The 16805-nt window shown below is 36.8% G+C and overlaps 8 protein-coding genes across 8 annotated transcripts; 6 read left to right on the top strand and 2 right to left on the bottom strand.

The window, feature by feature from the left end:
• Positions 1 to 59: 59 nt before the first annotated feature.
• On the top strand, positions 60 to 1352 carry SOCG_01856 (alpha-galactosidase; the record flags this gene model as incomplete). The annotated part of the gene is made up of 1 exon (XM_013164809.1): positions 60 to 1352. The coding sequence occupies one exon, from the start codon at positions 60 to 62 to the stop codon at positions 1350 to 1352; it is 1293 nt and encodes a 430-aa protein (XP_013020263.1).
• A 71-nt stretch (positions 1353 to 1423) lies between these two features.
• SOCG_01857 (glutathione S-transferase Gst2) lies at positions 1424 to 2340 on the bottom strand. The gene has a single exon (XM_013164810.1). The coding sequence runs from the start codon at positions 2226 to 2228 to the stop codon at positions 1512 to 1514; it is 717 nt and encodes a 238-aa protein (XP_013020264.1). The 5' UTR covers positions 2229 to 2340; the 3' UTR covers positions 1424 to 1511.
• A 1495-nt stretch (positions 2341 to 3835) lies between these two features.
• On the bottom strand, positions 3836 to 4836 carry SOCG_01858 (uncharacterized protein; the record flags this gene model as incomplete). The annotated part of the gene is made up of 3 exons (XM_013164811.1): positions 3836 to 4096; positions 4352 to 4433; positions 4787 to 4836. The coding sequence occupies 3 exons, from the start codon at positions 4834 to 4836 to the stop codon at positions 3836 to 3838; spliced, it is 393 nt and encodes a 130-aa protein (XP_013020265.1).
• Positions 4837 to 5769: 933 nt separating this feature from the next.
• On the top strand, positions 5770 to 8162 carry SOCG_01859 (cationic amino acid transporter Cat1). Its single transcript, XM_013164812.1, has one exon. The coding sequence runs from the start codon at positions 6110 to 6112 to the stop codon at positions 7847 to 7849; it is 1740 nt and encodes a 579-aa protein (XP_013020266.1). The 5' UTR covers positions 5770 to 6109; the 3' UTR covers positions 7850 to 8162.
• Positions 8163 to 9433: 1271 nt separating this feature from the next.
• Positions 9434 to 10758, top strand: SOCG_01860 (peptidase family C26 protein). The gene has a single exon (XM_013164813.1). The coding sequence runs from the start codon at positions 9759 to 9761 to the stop codon at positions 10518 to 10520; it is 762 nt and encodes a 253-aa protein (XP_013020267.1). The 5' UTR covers positions 9434 to 9758; the 3' UTR covers positions 10521 to 10758.
• Positions 10759 to 11290: 532 nt separating this feature from the next.
• SOCG_01861 (COMT 2 protein) lies at positions 11291 to 12458 on the top strand. The gene has a single exon (XM_013164814.1). It carries the CDS (start codon positions 11561 to 11563, stop codon positions 12329 to 12331), a length of 771 nt encoding a protein of 256 aa, XP_013020268.1. The 5' UTR covers positions 11291 to 11560; the 3' UTR covers positions 12332 to 12458.
• Positions 12459 to 12865: 407 nt separating this feature from the next.
• On the top strand, positions 12866 to 14326 carry SOCG_01862 (potassium channel subunit). Its single transcript, XM_013164815.1, has one exon. It carries the CDS (start codon positions 12963 to 12965, stop codon positions 14001 to 14003), a length of 1041 nt encoding a protein of 346 aa, XP_013020269.1. The 5' UTR covers positions 12866 to 12962; the 3' UTR covers positions 14004 to 14326.
• A 515-nt stretch (positions 14327 to 14841) lies between these two features.
• Positions 14842 to 16703, top strand: SOCG_01863 (siderophore-iron transporter Str3; the record flags this gene model as incomplete). Its single annotated transcript, XM_013164816.1, has 2 exons — positions 14842 to 15102; positions 15180 to 16703. 2 exons carry the CDS (start codon positions 14842 to 14844, stop codon positions 16701 to 16703), a joined length of 1785 nt encoding a protein of 594 aa, XP_013020270.1.
• Between the last annotated feature and the right edge of the window lie 102 nt (positions 16704 to 16805).

Here is a 16805-nt window from a genome sequence, read left to right on the forward strand (position 1 = left end):
TAACAATTCGTAGAAGAACTGTTTTAAAAGAAAAAGAAATGGACTAAAAAATCGCAAACATGCTGTCGTTCACTCTACTAGTATTAGCAATTGCACCAGCGGTAATACGGGCTTTGGATAATGGCCTAGGTCAAACGCCTCCGATGGGATGGAACTCATGGAACCATTACACCTGCGACATTAATGAAACTGTGATCTTAAGCAATGCCAAAGCCATGGAGGAAGCTGGCTTACTAGAGTTGGGGTATAATTATATCGTCATGGATGATTGCTGGTCAAAACGAGAACGCGATCCGGAGACAGGAGAAATTGTTCCTGATCCAGAGAAATTTCCGCATGGGATCGAGAGTATGATAGAAGAAATCCATAATATGGGGTTCAAGTTTGGTATGTACTCAAGCGCAGGTAAATATACATGTGCTGGATATCCTGGCTCGTTGGACCATGAAGAAATAGATGCCAAGAAGTTTGCGGATTGGAAAATTGACTATTTAAAATACGATAATTGCTTTAACCAAGGACGCAGTGGCACTCCTCTTATAAGCTATAAGCGGTATGAAGCAATGTCGGAAGCTCTAAACAAAACTGGTCGTCCCATTTTCTATGCTTTATGCCAATGGGGAGAAGATCAAGTATGGAATTGGGCCAGCACTGTCGCAAATTCTTGGAGAATCACAGGGGACATTTACGACAGCTTCAATCGATACGATATTCGTTGCCCATGTGAGACCTATGACTGTCCAAGTTTACAAGGGTACCATTGCTCAATCATGAACATTGTGAACAAAGCAGCTCCTCTAGTACAGAAAACTGGTCCCAACAGCGGATGGAGTGATATGGATATGTTAGAAATTGGAAACGGGGGCATGACTTATGATGAGTATATTACTCACTTTACCATGTGGGCTGTCCTGAAATCTCCTATATTCCTTGGTAATGATGTTAGCAACATGACGCCGGATCATTTAGAACTTGTCAGCAATCCTGATGTGATTGCTGTCCATCAGGATGTATCTGCTCCTGCCAACAGAATGTGGAAGAAACCGTTTGGTGACGGCTATGTACATCTTTTTTCTGGATCGCTTTCTAATGGTGACTGGGTTGTTGCCGTTATTAACGAAGCTAATGTGCCGTTGGTAGAAATGAGTATCCTATTTTCGGACATTTTTATTGACAATCGTGATAACACCAAGTTTGTATGGAACATCAAAGACTTATGGACGAAAGAAACAACGACAGCAGCTCGACATTTGACAGCTGATGTTGCACCTCATGGCACTCAAGTTTGGCGTCTCCAGAAAGCTACACATAACTCATACAACTACTATTGGGTAGGACATAACCCGAATTGAAAGATAGAAAAGTTTTGTATGGGATTGGTAATGGGGTTTGATATTTTTTAATCCGAGAGAAAGCACGATGTGGATGTTCAAAAACCATTTGTTCATTATCAATCATATAAAAAAATGTTGAAAATTTTAGGGGATTCAAGTTATAAATTGAAATATGACTTACTGTTTTAAGAGCTGCTCTCGCTCATCTAAGGCGGCAGCAACAGCCGGACGCTGAATAAGACGTTGATGCCAAGCATAAGTCTTTGGAAACTCCTTTTCAAAATCTATTTGAGGAAGGTCTTCCTTAAATTTGTGTCTGCCTGGACCGAAAACTGCTGGCAACAAGCTGTTCCAGGTCACAAAAGACAAGTCGGCAATCGTACATTTGTTAGCAACAAGATACTCTTTGTCTTGAAGGATAGTTTCCAACACGCCGAGCACACGCTTCGTTTCATTCCTGTATCTGGTAATGGCAGACGTTACAGGTTCTGGGTGATAAAAGTTGAACCAGGAAGCTTGTCCCCAGATGACACCTTGACCGGAAGATTGGAAGAAGAGATACTGAAGCAAATGATGATAATTAGGATGATCATGGGATAACGATATCTTTCTTTCCGTGTCGTACTTGTCCGTCAAGTACGCCAAAATTGCATCGGATTCCCAGATAGCAATTTCTTTGTTTTTATGGTCGACTAGTGTAGGTACTCTTCCGTTAGGATTGTAAGCAAGGTGCTCTACGCTCTTTTGCTCGTTTTTCCCAAAGTCATAAAAGACGGAGTCGTAAGAAAGATTCAATTCTTTTAGAGCAAGAGCTACCTTCCAAGGGTTCGGACTGCCTTTGTGAGAAAAGAGAGTAAACTGTGCTATTTTACTAAGAGTATTCGAGGCAAACATTGGAAATAATGGAAATGAAACTGTTGAGAATTAGTATTTTATACGTCACTACGTCATATTAATAATCTTGCGAAATTTGTTTGAATACGAGTTAGACAATAGTAGCGTAAGGATGAAAAAAAAAATATTTGTTTGTATCAGCGAGGGTATACGTCGTCTTTTGATATGGCAAATCTGAAGGAGTGTGAGCATATACTAGATTCCACTTAGGCGTATACTATGACACATGAAAGTAAATGACGATCAGGTTTATCAACTCACAACCTACAACTACTTAATAATGTGTTTTCAGAGGTAGCGGCGTTTTTTGTTTACTTTTAGTAATAGCGACTCTTTCGTATAATAATATTACAATTGTCGCAATAGAGGCCATCGTAACGAGGATATGATCAGCCAGTGACATAATGTCGCTGATTTGTGATATTGAGACATGTGAAAAGCTATTACCGTGATTTTTTCAACTTCGCTTTATCTTGTAAGAGGAGCTTTCCTTTGAAAAATGCTTTTAATTTAAGCTTTAAAAGAAAGGAGTTATTCCTTTTTTTGACAGATCTGTGAACGGTGGAATCAGTTTCTACGGACGTTCTCTGGTGAATCTAACTGATTTCGTTTTGGCTATAGATATTCGCATTATTCTGTGTTTTAAATTGCCATTGCTAAAATGAGGAACAATTACACTCCTGTTTCAAATTCTGATAACTCTGTCAAAGTGCTCAACTTTGAAAAGTCAGACACTCGTTCTTGGAATGGTATTGATACCCCCTCCTCCGTACTCAGGTAAGATTTATTGAAATAAAAAGGAAAAAAAAATAAACGTCAATTGCTTCAATTCGCATAACATTAAGCGACTTGCTGTAAAAAAAGCGTCATACACCTCTATCCTTTTGCAAAAAACAAAAGCATTCGTCACTAATACATCCATTAGCTACAAACGAATTTATTGATTTAGAAATGGCTGATGAATCTGCTTAGCATCTGCCCAGGAGTCCACTAATAATACTTGGTCGGATTCGACATATTCGAAGTGGATTTCAGCGAATGTCTTTTTGTTTTTTCATCTTTTGCTTATAATATATTTTATGTTATATTTTTCGTGGTGTTTTCCTATTTGAAAGTTCCTGTGTGGGCGGAAACCCTTTGGGGACTTTCTGCTGGCTACGGAGCATCCATTGTAGTATTTCTGTTTAGTAAGTTAGATTTATCTTTTATAATGAATGATAGCTAACTATTAGCAATGGCTCAAATTCCTAGCAAGCTGGTAGAGCGCTATACAATGTGTTGATGGCAATAATCTGTGTGTTGTTTGAATGGATTATGTTACTATATTGCAAAGAAGATTATATGGACTGAAAATATAAGCTCGTTTTTCTACTGGCTGTTTGGTTTTATTGACATAATTGCTATTCTTGCGCTATCGACTATGTCTTGCAACCTGCGAAATATTCTAACTGTTCTAGTAATTCCAGATACGCATGTGCGATTTCGATTACTTTTGCTTGATTCAGTAACAGGTTTAGCAAACGGCATGGGAAACATGGTAAATGGCATAAAGAGATGCTGCGAATTATTTTCGTTAACTTTTTTCCTTTTGTTAGCATCTCAATTACCTATTTAGAGCCGACATATTGAAGAGAAGTTACCTCAAAAGGAGGAAATTGAACTTTTATCTCTTGCTGAGTAGAGGGCTCAAGTCTGAGTTCTAACGAACCTGTCCCATCCCATGCCTCCTGTATATTGCATTTTCTTTGGAAGCATTTCATGTCATTTACAGTCCATGAAGCTTTTGCATTCGCATTCATGCAAGCAAGCATCAGCTTCATACGTTTGCTATTCTCGTTCACTCTTTCATAAATTTGTCTCGCAATATCCTTGTTTATGCATCGTTTATTTCCTCAGTGAATCGAATAAGACTTTTTAACTTTTTTATTTAATGACTTTGAAGAAAACTGTTTGCTAATTAACTAATATTTAAGTCATCACTGTAGCCTGTAGTTACATGTTAATTTATAAATAATACAGTAAAATTTAATTAAAACAACAGAGACAATTTTCATTCAATTTCCTTTTCAAATTATCTCTCAAAAGCATAATCAGATGTGTTTTGCTTTACTAGTTTTGCATACGTCCTTCCTTCCTTCGTAAATTGAAACTTCCCTCTGTTTGCAATTTGATTCAAAGTGACTCTTTCCCGTAACAAGCATAATTCTACAAATTTATCAAGAAGTTTCTATGGAAGAAATTAGTTACAATCTCAATAAAGCGCTATTTTCTTGGTTTAACAGAGATTTGGTTCACGAACTAGGTTATGGATAGAATACTTTCTTTTGTTAGATCTCTCATAATCCAATGCTCAATTTATATATGATTAACAAAAAGCTCAACAATAATCTTGTTTGTGATTTCGACTTCTTTTGATAAACGATTTGACTGTTTACATATCGTAATATATGAGTTTGATAAACTTATATAATAATAAGAGAAAATCAACAGTAATATCATATTCGAGTTTTAACGATATCAGTTTTTACAACAAGTAGTAAGTAGTATTGGTGACATACGCTGGGTAAGTTACTAAAAGATAGGAAAATCCCCATATTTTCATTGGCATTTTGTAATATTTTAAATATATGTTTATATAACTAAGATTCTGTTTACAGATATTTCGAAATCAATAGATTTCTGAATGCTTGTTACATGGAAAGTCTATGATACTTTGGTATATATGAGAATTTCACTTTGTGTATATTAAAAAAACCACAGTGTAGCTTATTCTTTCATCGGTACAAGCGACGAAGAATAGAGTAAAATTATGTCGTAGTACGACAAAGTGAACGATAAAATTAGAATTGAATTGAGCATTTGAAAAAACAAAGCAAGAATCAATTGACTGTGTATGAGAAAAAAAATATACATTCTAGATTCAGGATCCATGTTATCCTTATACGATATTAGAAGAAACTCGCCTTTTTATTTGGTCGAAGATAGGCATAATGAGCTGCCTTTCTCCTACTTGGTTCCTAGCGAGCTTTCTCTTCTTTCCTTAGACACTGGCTTCACACGAGCTTACAAGACAAATACAAGTATTTGTTGGTTCCAATTACACCGATAATACAGAAACATTACCCTAGCAGCGACCATCAAGCTCTGCATAAAACAGATCCCCTAATCACATGTACACGCACATACTGTCAGCAAAGCATGCTGTACGATCTTGTATTATTTTTACGAAAAGAAAAGGCTGTATTCTTCACAATCGCTAACGCTGTCTACAAGCAGTATTAGTTTACCCAGTTAATTCAATTGTAATGTCAAAATAAATGAACAATACATCAATCCATAGTTTACAATCACTACGAATTCCCAAGTGCAATCCAAATACGGTACTTCAATGACAAGAACCGAAATAAACTATAACGATTGTTCCAAATTACAACCTATGTCGTTGATAACATATAACGAATACCAACATACAATTATTAAAACATTTTTACGACATCGAAAACATACAGTACAGATATAACCCAGGTTATAGGACATCATTTATGACACCTTTGCCACACTCAATCTCGGTATTCACGGGCAAAAATTTCCGTACCCAGCCCTATCTCTATCTACCCATCTTCATTTAAGTATTGACTTTTCAGCGCGACCTTCGCTTTCCCAATATTTTGGTCTTTTTTTATTTACAGCTTGAGTTTTTTTGGTTTTTTTTTCTTTTCTACGAAATTTTTGTTATAGCTTGGTGCATTATTTTTGGATTAGTTTGAAGAGAAAATAGCTAAGATTTGGAATTTTCTACTTTGGTTACACCCTGTACCGGTACGTTTTTTATTTTGTACACTATAGCTCTTTGTAAGGCTTTAAAACTTCATTTACTTTAAATGGAGACGGATCGGAAAATTAGTCAGGAAAAGAAAGTGTTTGACTCCGCGGAGTCAAATGCTTCCACTTTTCAGACTTCAGAGGCAAAGATATACCCTTCTGAAAGCCGCAACTCATTCTATGAGAAACCTTCTGAGCCAGAAGGGTTTTTTGCTAAATTAGTGAATGACTTTCGACCAGCTTCTACGGATCGCCCAGATGGCGTGGCTTTGAAACGAAAATTGACGAACCGACATATGCAAATGATTTCCATTGGAGGTGCCATTGGTAGTGGTTTGTATGTTGGTTCAGGAAACTCATTAGCAGATGGTGGTCCTGCAAGTCTTATTATTAACTACTCGTTGATTGGTATTATGATGTTTCTTACCATTTATGCTTTGGGTGAAATGGCTGTCGCATATCCAATCGCTGGTGGATTTAATACCTATGCAACTCGATTTATCGACCCAGCTTGGGGTTTTTCTCTTAGTTGGAATTACTTTATTAATTACTTTGTGACTTTTCCATTGGAACTTACAACCTGTGCTATCACGTTTCGATTTTGGACAGACATTAACAGTGGTGCCTGGATTACAGTTTTTTTGGTAGCTGTTATTCTGATTAACTTACTAGGAGTTCGTGCATATGGTGAAGTCGAGTTTGTTTTAAGTTTTATCAAAGTCATAGCAACACTGGGCTTTATTATTTTGGCTATCATCATTGACTGTGGTGGTGTGCCCACAGATCATCGTGGGTATATCGGCGGAAGCATTATTAAACGAAACGCATTTCGTCACGGATTTAAAGGATTTTGTTCTGTCTTTGTTACGGCTGCGTTCTCCTTTTCAGGTACAGAAGTCATTGGTTTGGCTGCAGCCGAGGCAGATGATCCCAAGAGAACTTTACCCAAAAGTGTCCGCCAAATTTTTTGGAGAATTGCCTTGTTTTATGTTTGTTCGCTTTTGATGATTGGTCTTTTGATTGACCCTGATGATCCTCAACTTATGGGAAATGAATCCGGTACTAGCACTTCTCCATTTGTTTTGGCTATTCAGGAAGCAAAGATTAAGGGACTTCCTTCCGTTTTCAACGCTGTAATTATCGTTTCAGTTATTTCTGTAACCAATACAAGTACGTATACGGCGGGACGTACCTTGCAAGGTATGGCCACCTTGAAACATGCCCCTCGAATATTTCTTTACACCGACCGTCTTGGCCGTCCTTTGATTGCTATGGGCGTGGTCTTGGCTTTTGGATTTTTTGCCTACATCAATGAGGCAAACGAAAATGGAAAGGATATTAGTGATACTGTGTTTAATTGGTTGCTTGCTCTTACGGGCTTATCAAACTTTTTCTGTTGGGCCAGTATTTGTCTTTCCCATATCATGTTCCGCTTGGCCTTCAAGAAGCAAGGTCACTCACTAGATGAGCTAGCATTTGTTTCCCCATTAGGTGTTTGGGGCTCTTGCATCGGTTTTGGTTTCAACGTGTTGTGTTTGATTGCCCAATTTTATGTGTCACTATTTCCCGTCGGTGGAAAACCTAATGCTAATGATTTTTTCCAGGGATACTTGGCTGCTGTTGTTGCTTTGGTATTTTTTGTGGGATATAAGATATATGACCGTCGCACCATTCCTCCCCTTTCTGAAGTGGATTTAATGACTGGCTTCCACTCTGCGAAATTTTACAATAATTATGAAGAATCATACCCGAGAAAAGAAAGAGGTAGACTTGGAAAAATCTTGTCATCATGTTGCTAATCATGACATTGTGAAAAAAAGCCTTTGTCCAAAGTTCTTGGGATAGTATATGTGAAAAAACCTTTGTCTTTTCTATGTAATACATCGTCTGTCTGATTAGTGTTTTCTTTTTTTGATATCATTTTACCTCCACCCAAGCAATAAAACAGTACATTTTGTGGGGTTATGGAAGGATATATAACTTATTAGTCTTTATTTTTTTTTTTTTTTTTGTTGTTGTTGTTTAAAGGTTATATATTAATAGAAAACCAAGGAAAAATACAAAAGTTTTCAAAGTACTTCAATAAACCTTCTTTTTTTCTTTGAAACCAACAGCTTTTATTTTCTTTATATAGTAGTGGTATGTGAAAGACCGAGTGGAGTCATAAGACAGAAGTAGCATTTGCTATAGAGGCTATTCGTTTAAAGTGTAGTCAGATAGTAAGTTGAGTTACTAGGTAGTCTTTGCACGGCGACGTTCATTTTTAAATTTTGGGATGGTATAGATTCTTGCCATACTAAATAAAGCAGACAAGTGCAATATATGTGTCTTGTACAATAAATTTGACTCGTGTCGAGCTGTACGAATTCTTCATTGAAAACTAGCAAATTTAAATAATTCGCCCTGATAAAGGTAATAAAACAATTACACGACTGATCTCTGAATTATTCAAATGTGGGTAGATTTGAACCTCGATAGAAAAACGTCCCTACACAGATAGAAAAAAAGAAAAATAATAAAAACAAATCTATTTTATTTGTAAAATACTTGAATATCTACAAAAAAACAACGCATCAATCCATCTAACCCTTTTTTTTTTTTTTTTTTTTATTTATCTGAATTCCTTTTTGTTTACCAACAAAGGCTACATGATACCATGACTCAAACGCCAGTGTCTGAGTGGGAATTTAGTGGGATAAGTACCAAATGGGGGCTTTCATTACAAGTCAACAGCAAAAGGAACGTAATCCTGCATAATGCAATCGTTCTCGAACTGTATCCTTTTATAACGCAGTATAAAAAAGTAGCTTATAAACCTTTTAGGGTGTCTGTATGTAAATTGCTTAAAAGAGATTACGAGCAGGAAAATTTTATTATCTATTACGATGGTTAACAACATTTGCTCTAGAGATGGTGCAATCTATGAATTGCTAATTTTTAAACAACTCCTATTCAAATCAATCAAATGAAAAGAAACGAATTAAAAAAAAACAAACAAAAAAACAAAAAGAAATCCTTTGATTTTTTAGGACATAAAACCATTTCACGAACGACTACAGTAGGATAGCTCTTGCTTGTCAATTTCTGCATATATAGAGCGCAAAAACCACGTGGTAAGACGAAACGAACCATATACTTTCGTGATTGGATGCTGATTGCTCTTAATTTAGGCGAAATTGCGTCGTTTATTACGTATCCATCGCTACAAATAATGCAAAAGTAACATGACAGAATTAAGTAACAAACTCTCGGAAGAGCTCCAAAAAATTGGCAGCACCTCCCGGGACACGGAATCCCTGACGAGTGCCGGTATATAATTGCGGTCCTCGCCCATCAATGGCATACCAGAACCACTAAGAATACAGAAAATTAACGAGCTTATTGAAACTCGTTAATATTGGAAAAGGACGTCTAAGACGGAATTGGAATTTGCATTAACAAACAAACGGGCTTTTTTTATTCTTATTTTTGTTTTGCTGAATCTCGTCACTGTATTTATAATATTTTGTGATTTTATTATTTGAATAAACTTTTGGTTTCTTTTCTTTTCGGCTCTTTTGTTTCGTTCCTTCTTTTCTTTTCTTTTTTTGTTTTTATTTATTTATTTATTTATCTATCTATCTTTTTCTATCTATTTGTCTGTCTATCCAACTATCCAAGCTTTGTTGCTTACTTCTTTTGGTTGCTAAAGAGCTTGCATTCATTTTCATGGTCAGACCTGCTATTATTTTAAGCGTTGGATATGCCAATCATATTCCGTTGTACGTAGATGCAATCGTCAAAGCAGGCGGTACTCCGATTATCGTTTATCCCGGTTTGCCCAAAAGCAAGATCCCTAGTCAGGTAGACGGAGTCATATTAGCCGGTGGAGATTCTGTTCATCCTAGTCGATATGGCGAAGACTTTAAGCGAAATGCACCAGTCACGATGGATTTGGATAGAGATGACTTGGAATGGGCCATTGTCGATTTCGCCGTGAAGCTTCATCTTCCCATTTTGGGCATCTGCCGTGGTTGTCAATTGCTGAATGTATATTTCGGTGGTTCCTTGCATCAACAAGTTTCCCATGAGGGCTACTCGAATGTTCATCGTCCTCAGAAAGAAAAGGACCACTTGGCTCATGCGGTGATCGCTCGCTCTGGTCATATGTTGTCAATTTTGGGATCAAAACCAGTCTTCGTGAACAGCATCCACGATCAAGGGATTCATACCGTTGGCAGGGGTCTCAAACCAACCGTTTTTGCCGAAGACAGTCTTTGCGAGGGTATTGAATCCGTTGATGGTGATATTCTTGGCGTACAATGGCACCCTGAAGCTATTCTCGAAAAACAGTCTCATGCTCCTTCTGTATTTCGGTATATTGTCGAACTCGCGAAAAGCAAAATGATTCAAAGATCAACTATATCTAATGTTTTGCCCAGTTGCTCTCCCCTTGTTCCTAAATCCAGTGCCATACGTACTGGTCCATAGCTTCTTCGGGTTGCCTTCTTTTGTATCCTTGTTTCCACCTATCACGATTCCATCCTTTTCTTGTAAATACTGATCCCTTTCATTTTATTTATTGATTCCTCTGGCAAGGAAATTCTGGAGTTTTTATTCTAATGCCATTCTGTCGAGAATGTGTTATTATGCGGTCTTTATTGTTAAATTAGAAAATAGAAAGTTTTATGTTGTTTATTTTCATTTTAATTGTACTTTGCGTTTCTAGAGTAAGAGTAAGAGTGAGAGTAAGCGTAAGGGTAATAGTAATGGTGTTTTGATTTTTCTACTTGTAGTTCTTTCTATCCTTTCTATCAAGTACTAGTTCCGCCAAACAAGTTTACTATACCATATATATACTTGATTCTTACTTGGTTACGTCTCATTTTACACGAATGAAAATTACAAGGCTGGAAAGGAACCCTACTGAATAATGCGAGATGACTGTCTACAAAACCAAATGCATAATAAAAGTTTTCGGTGTTTGGACCTGTTTCTAACGAAACCATCATTCCTTTGATACAGAGACTACATCAAGCAAACCAAACCCTCCCAAAAGACGACATTGACATCCTTCGTTCAATCGAATATGTTTGACATTTCTCAAAATTCAATTTAATGCCATATGAAACTGTCTAACGAACGAGTTCAGCCAAAAAATATACAGTTCATTTCGTAAAAATTAATCAGATCTTTAGTGACTTTATCAGATCCGTAGTTTGATGGCTTTAAGGTCGCAAGACTGATAGGCGCTGACTTTCCTTTATGGGAAAACCAAAGCGATTAAAGATACATTATCAATTGAAAATGAAAAAATTTAAATAAAAAAATCTTTTTCAAGCTTCGTCGAAGATTGCAAGTTCCCGTTTTAGTCTTCGACCTAAATCCACCAAGAAGGTCATAAGCATTCTCATAGAATACTTGAAGAAAAACTATATATAGCCCAATCGCTGGCAATCAACCTCTACCAAATTCAAGACATTCATTTCTCATATTGTTGTATTAATTTCTCTTTATTTTGTTGAAGCAAAATGTCTGCGGAACACGAAAAAGAATACGCTCTTTTCAACCATATATTCTCTTTGCCCTCTGAAAAGTTGAATGCAATTCGTGGAAAACCAGAGTTAGTTTTGTCTGCCATCGACGATTATCAAAAGAATACAGAGACTCACTACATGGATATTGGCCAAGCCAAGGGTCAAATTATCGTTGACAAAATCCGAGAAAAGAAACCCAAGATTATGGTGGAGCTAGGTGGATACCTTGGATACTCTGCCATTTTATTTGGAAAAGAGCTTTTGCAAGATTCAACTGCACATTACTATAGTCTAGAAGCTAATCCGACATTTGCTGAAATGGCTACTAAGTTGATTGACTTGGCCGGAATTTCTGAAAAGGTAACTATTTTAGTTGGTCCTGCAACAACATCTCTAGTAAGTCTACAGAAAGAGTTGCAAAAACAAGATTCTGGAGTCCGCACGTTCGACTTTGTTTTTATCGACCACTGGAAAGACTTGTACGTTCCTGACTTGCGAGTGATGGAATCTTTGAATCTAATTGCTCCTGGGACAGTTTTAGTAGCCGATAACATTTATCATCCTGGTGCTCCTGAGTATGTCAAATACATTCAAGGCACTGCGGATTCAAAGCGTGAACACAATGCTAGCATTCCTAATGCAAATGGACACAGCTTTGTTGGAAGATGGGATATCGTTTACGACTCGAAAACCATACCTGTTGAGCTCGAAAATAGAAGGGACGCTATTGAACTCACTTATTGCACAGGTTACGCGGAAAAATGAATCACGCTTCTTTCACCGTAGACCATATTTTTCCATACGCTCATTGAATTGCTTTGTAATGATCTTTTGAGACATTTAAGACATCTTTAATTGCTATTTAAATAAATCTTTCGCTTTCTATGCTTTATTCTTGAGAGACTGTAGAATATACAATGAGTGCTCATAGTAACTTGTCATTGTCTATGCCCATGACCCAGCTATAGCATGGACAAAGTAACTATCCTGCTTTTTACATCTGTTATTTTTTGCTAGTAAGCCGCTATAGGTCCTAAACTTTTTACGGCGAGTGTTAAGCAACAGATTCTTTTTATCTGCTTCTCTGAAAGATTTTCCATTAAGTCTAAACTAGAATTCTAATTAGAATTAATTATTTTCACTACATCTACTATGAAAAAGAACTCTTCAACATACAAAAAAAGCAAACAACCTATCTACTGCACTCAAGCCAAATGATCGTATAAATGACACGCACGAAGACGTTGCTTATGGTATCACGACACTACCAGCCACTCTTAATATTTTCTTCTTACGGATTGATAAGCAGGATACGGTTCGCATTAGTTATCCTTAATATATATGCAAACCATCGAAGCATAAAGTAAGCTTTTACTAACTAGCAGACATTTTTACAATGGCAGCAAACGAAGACACCGTTCACTTTGACCCTAAAAACATGCAATTTCGCTTTCTCGGTCCTTCTGGATTACGAGTTTCTGCTTTTTCTTTAGGAGGTTGGTTGACCTATGGTAATACCGGGTACGATTTGGAGCACACGAAAAAGTGCCTCAAGCAAGCATGGGATTTGGGAATCAATACATTTGACACAGCCGAGGTTTACAGTCAAGGAAACTCGGAAATCATTATGGGAAAAGCTATCCAAGAATTAGGATGGAAACGTTCTGAATATGTTTTAATTACCAAAGTGTTCTTTGGTGCAGGTCCTAAACTTCCCAATACAACAGGCTTATCCAGAAAACACATCCTTGAAGGTGTTTACGGTTCATTGAAGAGACTTGACACTGAGTACGTGGACGTGATCATGGCTCATCGTTATGATCCTTCCGTGCCTATGGAAGAGATTGTTCGAGCCTTTACACATCTTATTCATCAAGGCAAAGCGTTTTACTGGGGTACTTCTGAATGGAGTGTTTTTGAGATTGAGCACGCTCATCACATTGCTACCAAGTACAATTTGATTGCGCCCATTGCTGATCAGCCTCAATACAACTATGTGACTCGCGATCATGTTGAAAAGGACTTGCTTCCTGTTCAACAAATTTATGGTTACGGTGCTACCGTTTGGAGTCCTTTGAAATTCGGTATTTTGACTGGAAAATACAACGACGGAATTCCCGAAGACTCTCGTTTGAGCACAACATATGCTCAGTACGCCGATCACTTAAAATCTCCCGAAGGACAAAAGATCCTTCAACAAGTTCGTCAAGTGACTCAAATTGCTGATCGATTGGGTGCATCTCCTTCTCAACTTGCCCTTGCTTGGACTCTGAAAAACCAATATGTTTCTACTACTATCTTGGGTGCTAGTAAGCCAGAGCAAATTGTCGAGAACGTTAAAGCTTTAGACTACATCGAAAAGTTGACTCCTGAAATTTTGAAAGAGATGGACGAAATCTTGGAGTTTAAGCCATTGGATATCCAATACCGTCATTAATGTCTTCAAGATGTATATGTGGAATTTTACGATTACTTTTTTTTTACGAATTAAAAGAAGCTTAGAATATATATATTTATATATCTCTGACAAGCCCATGATGGATTGAATTTCAAACATATCCTTGTGTCTCAAGAAATTCATAGTTTAGCAAGTTGCAAGAGAACTTATTACTTTTAATTCGCAATTCTCATTGTACAATGCCAATAAAGAACCTGTCTAATTGAAACCATCTTTACTATCAAACACGGCTAACAGTCGGATGAAAATTTCTTTTATCATTAAGCGTAAATAAAACAAACCAAGTTATTGTATATCCCAGGTTTTAGCTAAATCCGTTAATTGATGCTTCCAAGGTACAATGAACGTTCACATAATAAGTGAAGTAGTACTATCTGATAGATCCATGTACTTATCAGATGGTCGTGATCTAACTGAAATTGAGTTTCGCTTTATCTACTTTCTTCATTGCTATGTGCTTTTTTCTCTTCATTCTCCAGTTAAATAACAAGACAAACATCTTATTGTGTACAGCCTTTTTCAGACTATCTACTTTAAGTGAAGAAGTTGTTTCTAATAAAAGCTTGCAAAATATTTTGCGTATGTTTACTAACGAAATACAAGGAAATCAGTTCATATAACTGGCAAGCCGGTCCGTTGAGGTAAATGAGGACAGTCGCAATATAAAAAAAAACTTTCTTTATTCCAATCAGCTGGAAGAACGGACTAACATCTCGAAACATAGATGTGGTAAATTTTTTATCATATGTTCCGAGCTACAACTTAAGATCAGATAAATAGGACCCATGATCAGATAAAATTGATTTAAGAGAGAGTCATGGAAATCAAACATTCAGAGTCTACAGAATTAAAGAAAATTATAAAGATGAATAAATCTATAAACGATAAAAATAGTCTGGAAATCGTATCAGAAAAATCTTTAAACGATTCTATAAACGATCACTCCAAGACTCCTGAAAATGACAAGGAAACATATTTACAAAACCGCGGTGTTACTAAGATCGAAAGAGTCAGATTGTATGTGAGTGAAAACAGAAGAGGGAAAGTCTTAGCTTATGCTTTTGGATTTTCCATTTTGGTATGTGCTTGGGCTTATTCAATTCAGTCTTCGACAATAGTTATCAAGTAAGCGCGACTTCATCCTTTAATCGTCAGTCTTTATTGTCTACACTTGAAATTGCAACATCCATTATCTCTGCAGTGTGCAAACCAATATTGGGGAAATTTTCGGATGTTACATCTCGACCCTTGACTTATGCGTTCGTTTTAATGCTATATGCAATAGGATTCACCGTCGTTGCTTCCAGTTCTACCATCTCTGCATATGTTATTGGCTCCGTCTTCATCGCCGTCGGTAGTTCAGGGCTGGATTTTTTAAACAGTGTCATAGTTGGCGACTTAACGCCATTGAAATGGAGAGGATTTGCGAACGGAGTTCTGTCTACTCCGTATATATTTACTGTTTGGTTTTCCGGGCTAATTGTCCAGGGAATTTTAGATCATAACTGGAGATGGGGATATGGAATGTTTGCTATCATAATGCCTGTGGTGCTCGTTCCAGCAATTCTAATTTTGGTTTATCTTGAAAGTTCTGCAAAAAAAAGCTTTAAAAGATCATCGAAGAAAAAAGTACAAACTTTAAAAGTATCCACAAAATCTACTAAAATCAAAAACATCTACCAAGCTATTCTCGAAGTCGATGCTTTTGGCTTAATACTGCTTGGTTTTGGCTGGTCTCTACTTTTGTTACCTTTTTCACTAGTTAATTATGCTAAAGATGGATGGAGGAATCCAAGTATGATTGCAATGATGGTAGTTGGTGGGGTTATTTTGATTATTTATGCGTTGTACGAATTGTACTTGGCTCCTTATCCTTCATGTCCTCGCCGTATTTTGTTTAACAAAACATTCATGATGGCAATTATAATTGACTTTTTTTATTACTTTGCCGGTTACATCCAATCTTTGTACCAGACGTCCTACACTTACATTATTAAAGACTGGTCTTATCGCAATTGGTCTTACTTTTCCAATATAATGACGGTTTCATTGTGTTTTTTTGGTTTATTTGCTGGTGTCATTCAGAGGATAACACACCGCTACAAGTATTTGCAAATTATCGGTTTAGCTATCAAAATTGTCGGCTATGGAATTTTGATAAGATCTGGAGTTGGAACAACCAATACAGTAGCCTTGGCATTCTCTGAGGTTTTAATCGGTATGGGTGGCTCTTTCAGCGTTGTGGGATCCAGCGTTTCTGCTCAAGCTAGTGTTCCTCATGAAGATTTAGCTACTGTAACTTCTATGCTTAGTTTATGGACGCAAATCGGCGGTGCCATTGGATCTGCAATTGCTGCCCCCATTTATTCCAAGAAAGTAAGTAAGTATTTACGAGAATTCATGCCTTCTAATGTTACGGATGCCACAATCACGTCGCTTTACAGCAACACAAATCTCATACGCAAATATCCCATGGATTCTGATATCCGTAAAGCCGCTGTGAAAGCTTATTCCAAGTCTATGTTCTACCTATATGCACCAAGCATAGGAATATCCTTTATACCTTTAATTGCAGCATTTTTTCAAACTAATTATTTTCTTGGGGACCAGCAAAACGCTTTTGAAGAAGAAATTAAGGAAAAAAAAAAGGATTATAGTAATGAACAGGAATTGATCTGACTTGTATAGACGGATTCACTCTAATACACCAGTACTAAATCATAATAATAATACTCTTAAATTTTATTTAGTTACTAGCGTTATATAGCAATTTTTATATTT

The sequence above is a fragment of the Schizosaccharomyces octosporus genome (genome assembly GCF_000150505.1).
Source record: "Schizosaccharomyces octosporus yFS286 unplaced genomic scaffold supercont6.3, whole genome shotgun sequence".
In the NCBI taxonomy this organism is placed as follows: domain Eukaryota; kingdom Fungi; phylum Ascomycota; class Schizosaccharomycetes; order Schizosaccharomycetales; family Schizosaccharomycetaceae; genus Schizosaccharomyces; species Schizosaccharomyces octosporus.

What these genes read in the sequence shown, in the direction of transcription:
- SOCG_01857 (XM_013164810.1), bottom strand. Translation starts at nt 2,228, where the DNA reads ATGTTTGCCTCGAATACTCTTAGTAAAATAGCACAGTTTACTCTCTTT.
- SOCG_01859 (XM_013164812.1), top strand. Translation starts at nt 6,110, where the DNA reads ATGGAGACGGATCGGAAAATTAGTCAGGAAAAGAAAGTGTTTGACTCC.
- SOCG_01860 (XM_013164813.1), top strand. Translation starts at nt 9,759, where the DNA reads ATGGTCAGACCTGCTATTATTTTAAGCGTTGGATATGCCAATCATATT.
- SOCG_01861 (XM_013164814.1), top strand. Translation starts at nt 11,561, where the DNA reads ATGTCTGCGGAACACGAAAAAGAATACGCTCTTTTCAACCATATATTC.
- SOCG_01862 (XM_013164815.1), top strand. Translation starts at nt 12,963, where the DNA reads ATGGCAGCAAACGAAGACACCGTTCACTTTGACCCTAAAAACATGCAA.